Source organism: Orbicella franksi, chromosome 5, assembly GCF_964199315.1.
Source record: "Orbicella franksi chromosome 5, jaOrbFran1.1, whole genome shotgun sequence".
Classification (NCBI taxonomy): Eukaryota; Metazoa; Cnidaria; class Anthozoa; order Scleractinia; family Merulinidae; genus Orbicella; species Orbicella franksi.
The window spans coordinates 21,419,949-21,427,330 of NC_138149.1; the positions used below are offsets into that span (position 1 = coordinate 21,419,949).

Here is a 7,382-nt window from a genome sequence, read left to right on the forward strand (position 1 = left end):
AAAAAACCTCGTTAAATGGCATAGAGAAATGTTCGCCGGCAAAATCTAATAGGAGGGATGGTCAAACAAACTTTATTTCAGACAGGCAAGATACACAGAGGTCAGTCACAGCTTGAGACCAGTGTGCATATTGCGTGACGGCCGCATCTCAGTGTGTTCGTTCGCATATTGATTAAATGTAATTGCCGAACTATACCAGATTTAGAATGTGCCTTTCTTGTTTAAAATAACGGCACCAAGCGCATGTTTATACAAGGAACTTTGGCGCGTGAATTCGGTTCTGTATGTCGTTATACTGCGAACTCGGATCAGACAGTCTGTTCTAAATTGCGACTATTTTCAGCGACGTATTGTCTTTATATCAAGTAAAATAACGCTTTCATTTATCGAGACAAAAGCTTAGTAAGAAGATAATTGGGTTTTGAGCAGACTTGTGGATGATTTCACTTACCCCAGTTTTAAGCATTCAGTGTTTTGGGTATGCCTAGTGGGGATACCCAAAACACTAGGGATTTGGGTACGGGGGTACCCAAAACTCAGGGATACCCAAATCACTGTGACAGCTGCGCAAGCCATGAACAGCATGGAGAGAATTAACGAGTTGAGGCATGAGGGGAGGAACTGGGGAGAGGCGCCTTTCCCTATTCTAATCCCCAGTCTCCTCTTGTTTTCTTTCTCCTCGCTACAGTCTCCCTGCACCGTTGATGGCTGCTTCCCTGACTATCACCAAAAAGGGACTGCTCGCAGTAGTCCAGCAATAGCAGTTACGATCCACCCATTTTAAAACTACATGGAAACCTCATCAGCACCAATCCAGTTACAGGTGAAGAGTTACACCGCGGCTCGTGCCGAAGTAATACCCTTAGTAGAGCTCAATAGTTTCGGCTGTTTGTTGTCTGACTAAATTGCGTTGGTTATGAAAAGACATCACAGTCAAGTAATCATTTACTGAACACAAACTAAAGAAAATACAACCCAGTGATTCGTCATGTAAAATATCAATAACCTGTGTATGCGTGCCTAAACGTAGTGGTCAGTGCACTTAGGTCCTTTTTTTCTGTGACTTATGTCTGACGGCATTACACTACGTTGTTTGCTACAAAATATTAAAGTCAAGTAATATATGTGCTGATCACAAACTAAAGAAAATACATACCAGCAATTCCCATCGTGGAAACTATCAATTACCTATACGCGCGTTCATCGACTTCAGTCTGCTGTGACTGCTGTCTGGCATAAAACTGCGTGGATTACTACATTATATTACACATGGTAGAAGGACGAGTTGGGGGAGGTGGGGGTAGTGCTCTGCGGGCGGATGGCGTTCTGCCTGGTAGACCGCGTGCCAGCCTTTGCAGACGACCCTCAAATGACGTCATGGGTGAAATATAATTATTTTCCAACCAGTATCTCTTAAAGAACATGATGTTAGCAACTCTCTTCCTTTCTCCTCCAATCAGAACGTTGTCTGACACCGCTAACAGGTGAGAAACTGAACTCAGCTCAAAAAATCGGTTGCTGTGTTCTCCACAGTCTTCACTGTGGAAGAATACTTTACCAATCAGCTCATCTGGGCTAAAAAGTAGGACCATTGCCAACAAGGCGTCGATTTGTACGTCGTTCAGTAAATAGTAACTCTCGTAGTTCCTCAGCCTGCTGAGATTGGGATCGTCAAGCTGAATAACACTTGCCACACAGTTAAGGTAATACATTAGTTTGGCTGTTGGGTTCGCGGGCACTGTAGCAGGCGTTGTCGTTTCTCTAATTCCAACTCTTTCTCCAATAAATGCCGCCATATTGTGGGCCTCGGTTTGTCTACAAGATAAGAGAGCTTCCATCTGAATCTCAAACAACACAGTCTCGACTTTATAACTTACTTATTGGTGCAGATATGTTTGCAGTTTTTCACACCTTAATTCAGGAAGAACGAAAAGCGTTTCGAGACTTCCAACAGAGTTTGAACTCGTAAGTATTAGTGATAGTTCAAAACTGCTCAACGTTCTCTTTTGGTCTTCCATCGGGAAAGATAACCTATAAAGAGGTCCGGAAATTATAGCGCTCATTTTGCCTTCATCTAATCTTGCGATTTAGTTGCCAAACTGATTAACGTATATGAATAAAACACAATTGCACTGTTTACAGATTTACAAATAACAATACTATGGCTGATATGGACCAATGACGTACTTTCCACTGAATTTCCTCTTTGAGGAGTAACGATCAGTTCTAATAGACAGTTAAAACTCTTTGATTAGCGTGCAATTTCTCTTCGCATTTTTACTGCTTGATTGAGCATAAATTTTACGAGAATAACCAAAACGATCACCAAAGATGGAATACCCTGATGATTGAACAGATTCTCCCAACTTATACCATAAGACCCATCTGGAGTTCAGTGAGGAGAATATTCATATTGGTGCCATGGCTTAAAGGGTTAACACTAATCCGCGATCAAAAATAAAACGAGGTTTTCATTTCGCCCTTTGAAAATGTTTTTGGAATTCGATTTTAAACTTGGATAAAAAAAGACACCAAGTCAAAATCTAAAGGGCGAATATCTTTTGCAATAATATTTCTTGGCCTGGCGATGAAAGTTGAATCAAATTTCACCTTTATCGCCAGGATGGGCTTCATCGTAGTTTTTACGACCTGGCGCTGCTTCAGAATGTTATCAGATAGGAAGGTTATAACAAGGAAGTGGATAATTGCAATTAAAGAACAGTGAACGATGCGCCGCTATTTTACATTCTACAAGCAGTTGCAAAAAGGTTGAGACTGACGCAAAAATTCACTTCTTCTTCCTAAAACCCCTTTTCCAGGTCAAAAGGAAAGTCACAACGCCCCTCCCTCCCCTCCCCCCTTTTTCAATGTTGATACCCTTCACTTGAATGCCAAGTGAAGATCGAAACATCTTTGCTTGGGGGAGAAGGGGGGTGGGGATGCGTTGACCTGAATGACACGCACTGTTCGGTTATTAACAGTGAGTATCAAAAAAAAAAAACAGTGAGTGACTTAACTCTTTTTGCAAGTGCTTGTAGCTCAAGCCGAGCGGTATTTCTTCTTCAAAAACTTCAGTTCATTCTGGGAAATAAAATGGCGACTATACTGGAGGAGTTTGGACGTTTTTTGTACAACATTGCAGGATGCAACTGGGTGAAGAGACATTAGGAAGCTTAGGTACTAACCCTCTCGTTAGAGTAATACCAAGGCTAAAAGCACTCTACATCCTTGTAAATAGACCCTGGGAATATTTCTTTTAAAGCAAAACAATCAGCATACTTGGATAACGTTTATTTATTTACAGAGTGTGTTCATTGTCACGCAATAAAATATAAAATAAAAAAACATTCAGTGGATAAAGTCAAGAAATTGTGATGTTATAGACGATAAATAAAGAAGACAGTTCTCCAACTTCAAGGTGTGTGCGTTGTCCCAAAGTTGAGATATTCGTCGAAATGTTCCGCGCAAATTATAGAGCCTAGTATGGAGCCGCCTTGTTGGAGGACCTCCTTAGTCCTCCATTATGGCGGCCTGAAAATAGTGTAAACATCTAGAACTTACTTTGGCTATCTAGACAACTGATTATCTGAACCGAACCAAAAAACATTTACACTAGCACTTTTCCTAATACTTTAACTCCTAAAATGGCTAAAAATCACGAGATAAGTGTATATATTTCGACAAACGCGATCTTAGCTTCAGGTCACGCACCGCCGTAACTCCGAAATTCAAAATGCGCTGGTTTCCAAACGAAGGACGCTATTGAGCTGGAAAGTTGTAAACAGATATAAATTTAGTACCTCTTATGCCTGGTGAGGATAAAACCTTTAGGGGCTCTTTAGTTTTGGATTTGAGAATTTGATGTCGTCACGTCCACACACTCTATTGGCGAACTTCACATTTTTTGAGAGTGCTACTGTGAGAAATTAAATGCTACTCGACGTCTGCGTCGGTTTCCATATATAAGCTCGTAATATTAGTACAAGTCCAGTGAACAAATCGTAATTGCGACTAACTTTGCCATCATTTTATTTAGTTGGGCATGTCTATAGACATATGCATCAAAATGGTCAACTTAACGATTGAGATACTTAAAGTTTTGGCAAATGACAGTGCAGTTAATTTACCTTTTGTTGACAAAATAACTGTGTCCTCACTGTTGAAATTGCTCGTCCATAGGGAATATCAGATTGTTGGCATGAGTGTCACTTGGATGAGTTCGTTTAAAATGCAAAGGGGGGAACCAGCTAACATCTACAGAAAGCAAACGTGTAGCTTGAACCTCGGACATTCGTTCGAAAATTTCTACTTCCTTAAACTTTGTGGGCTTTAAAAAGCCAGAAACCCGACGAACAGATAAAACTCTGTTGGCTTACAAATATTTGCCTCTGCAAGACTGAGCGCGAAGAGATCTTAGAAGGAGGAAGGAACAATGTTAGGTTTTTCATTATAAGCTGGACGCTCCCGGAGTATTATCAAGTACATGTAAAGGAACACCTACCTTTAACAACGGTTGGAACTGCAAGAACAAGGAAGTAAACAATTGCGCAGAAAGACAAGCGAGTATTCAAGTTTTGCTCACGTAGTCAGTTGGCGTCTCAGCGTCATAAACGTATGTAATATGATAAGTATGTTAGCCTAATGGGTAACGGATACTACTAAAAAAGATTTCCCCCTGACACGAACTCAAAGAGGTCCAAATCTTTTTAATCATACAACGTTCTGCAATTAAGCTCAACTGGAATATTTTCCTTTCTTTCTCGGAAAAAGAAATAGACCCCGTGCTGGAATGATTTTAAATGGATTTTGGTCAGCGACTCTAACGACTGCTCTTTGAGAGTAAAACAGTCACCTACTCAATGTGTCACGTTCAGTAGTTTTGAAACGCTAAAATAACAATCTAATGGTATTACAATTGCTTTAATAGAACAGCTTTCCTTTGAGGTTGGAAAGCAATTCGCATTGCTTTGGTTTTGCTTGGCTACGCTTTGTGATTGGTGAGAAAAACTTTTGCCAGGAGCAAAATCAAAACCAATTGTGACTTACTGTTCGGACGCATTTTCCCGTGCGTGATGTCGTATACGTAATACGTACTCGTATTTGCGAAGAATTCTGATTGGTTCGTTCTCTGCTTTCTTCTGTTGTTATTGGTCATGCGGAGTAATTACTTTGGTTTTGACTCTGTGAAACAGTTGCTAGCTGTTTTATTGCTACACAGAGAGGAGAATTTATTGATCATCTTGGGCTATCAGTGGGCTTGTTGGAAGTAGATTTCAGGTTACCAAATCTTGTGCTCTCAAACCATCTGAACCATCTTTAGGTCTTTTCACCTTTTGTTCCTTCATTCAGTTCAAAGTTTTATTATATTGGTCTTCTTAATCAGTGGAGTTCACCCTGATTTTCTTCAGTCTTCTCGCCAGTTTCCCTTTTTTTCGCCACTCTTTTCATAGATGAAAGAAAATAACAAATTGAACACAACACAACCGCTTGTTTTCGTTCAGTCTCTCCACTTGCGCAGAGGTGTATCTCTCTCAGGTAACCAGCAGGTAAGCAGGCTGCGCATATTTCACGTTAGCCAGAGTTGGCCTCGTTACGTTGTGACATTTGACTTTGCCTTTCATGTATTGTTTCACGGTTGTACCCGCGTTTGTCTACGTGCCTAACTCACTTTCACAACTTATCTCTTGTCCCGTTTCTGTTCATGGATAAACGAGATCTGAGTGAATTGAAACCTTGCACGAACAGTTACTACAGTAGAGTGCTGCACGACATCTGCTTTCTTTCAGTGTTATTTTCACATTGTCTTGTCCAGTTAAGGAGGGTTTCAATGGGGTATGGATTTAGCCAGTAAACAGCAAAAAAGGAGATTAGTCAGTTAATTTATATGATATTATGACTGTTATGAGATGTAGATGGTCTCCTTTTGCAAAGTAAGCCCTGATTGAAATAAAATCAGTAAAATGACACAATTGTGTTTACTGTATTGCACAATCAGTGCTCCGTTGATCCCTTTTGGACTCCTATGTGTATCAGCGATGTTGAAGACCTTTCTGACCATATATGGTCAAAGAAGCACAGCGAACACTAAGAATAATTTCTAGAATCCAGGATTCTCGTATTTACTTTCTCTTTTTCTGCAAAATGATTCACGATTACCCTTCACTTGTGCGTAAGCTCTGAACTGAAAAGAAATACTATATTAATAATGCCTTTAGGGAAAACAGATTTAATATCTAAAGAAACAGATAGGCCAACTAATGCAGTTGCGTAATGGAAACCTGTCGAGTTGAAGATTGCAAGTTGTGGTTTAATTCTATTCTTGTAGAACGTTTCTGATGTAATCTGCATGTAATTGGTCGCAACACAGTAAACATTACATAAATAGTTTTAAGTGTTCCGGCAGACTGTTCAAGGTTTCATGGCCTGCTATAAGGTCCTAAGGTCCTGGTATAGGGTCCTAAAGTCCTGCTATAAGGTCCTAAGGTCCTGGTATAAGGTCATAAGAAAGAGTATAGCACCCAATGTCCATCTAGGCCTCAGAACCAACCGTTTTCCCTTTGCTGATGCCAAATTAAGTGGTCCTTTTCTTAGCCACTTTTGTTGCTGTCACCATGCCGACTAAGAAAGAAGACGTAAAAGCGCTTATCAAGACTAACAACGACAATATCAGTGATCGCCAGGTTTTAGCATCCATGTCGGTCAGACAGAATTGTAGAAAGTACGGTGTTTGGACGATGTGTGGGTTCAATCAATCGAGATTTCGAGTCTCGCCCTCATCCAGAGGGTAGCGTTTTTATTCACGAAAACTGTACTTGGTTCTGTTATTGAGGATTTTGTCCCCGCATCTGCCACAGATATATTGAATTTCTTCCCACTTTTTGCCCAGCTGTTTCGTTTTTGTTTTTATTCTTAAAATTCACACTTTTTTGGCTACGAAGACGTTAGTTTAAGGCAACTGTTTCCATAAATTTCTCTTTACTACCTCCGCTCTTGGCCAAGTTTACGACAAATGGCGATCAGATGCGCAATGTAGAAACGGTCGAAACGTCGCGACCCACATTAAAGTGAATATATCGTGAGACAAACAAGCCCGGAAACTAATTTATCGGGGAGAAATAAATTTTTTAAATAATGGTTAATTAAATATAATGAAAATATCATTACTGAGTTACTTTGTCGTAAAACTTCTGCTGCCTAGATTTCATTAAGGCCAGACCTATAAACTCTTCAAGAACCGAAACTGAACCACTTTTCGAGGAATTTAGCAATTTTTCGGTTCGAGCTCTACGGATTAAGGAATAGAGGTGTGAATGATCATCGCAGTTATAAATACTACTTAAGCGGTGGTGAAAATAAAGGTTGAAAAAAAATTCAGGCTTGTA

The 7,382-nt window shown here is 40.1% G+C and overlaps 1 protein-coding gene across 1 annotated transcript; it reads right to left on the reverse strand.

The window, feature by feature from the left end:
- Positions 1 to 559: 559 nt before the first annotated feature.
- LOC145486749 (uncharacterized) lies at positions 560 to 5,441 on the reverse strand. The gene is made up of 2 exons (XM_081465460.1): positions 4,502 to 5,441; positions 560 to 1,815 (listed from the first exon to the last, which is right to left on the reverse strand). Exon 2 carries the CDS (start codon positions 1,794 to 1,796, stop codon positions 1,254 to 1,256), a length of 543 nt encoding a protein of 180 aa, XP_081321586.1. The 5' UTR covers positions 1,797 to 1,815; positions 4,502 to 5,441; the 3' UTR covers positions 560 to 1,253.
- Between the last annotated feature and the right edge of the window lie 1,941 nt (positions 5,442 to 7,382).

Excerpts from the sequence above, each read along its gene's own strand:
- LOC145486749 (XM_081465460.1), bottom strand. The coding sequence starts at position 1,796 with ATGGCGGCATTTATTGGAGAAAGAGTTGGAATTAGAGAAACGACAACG.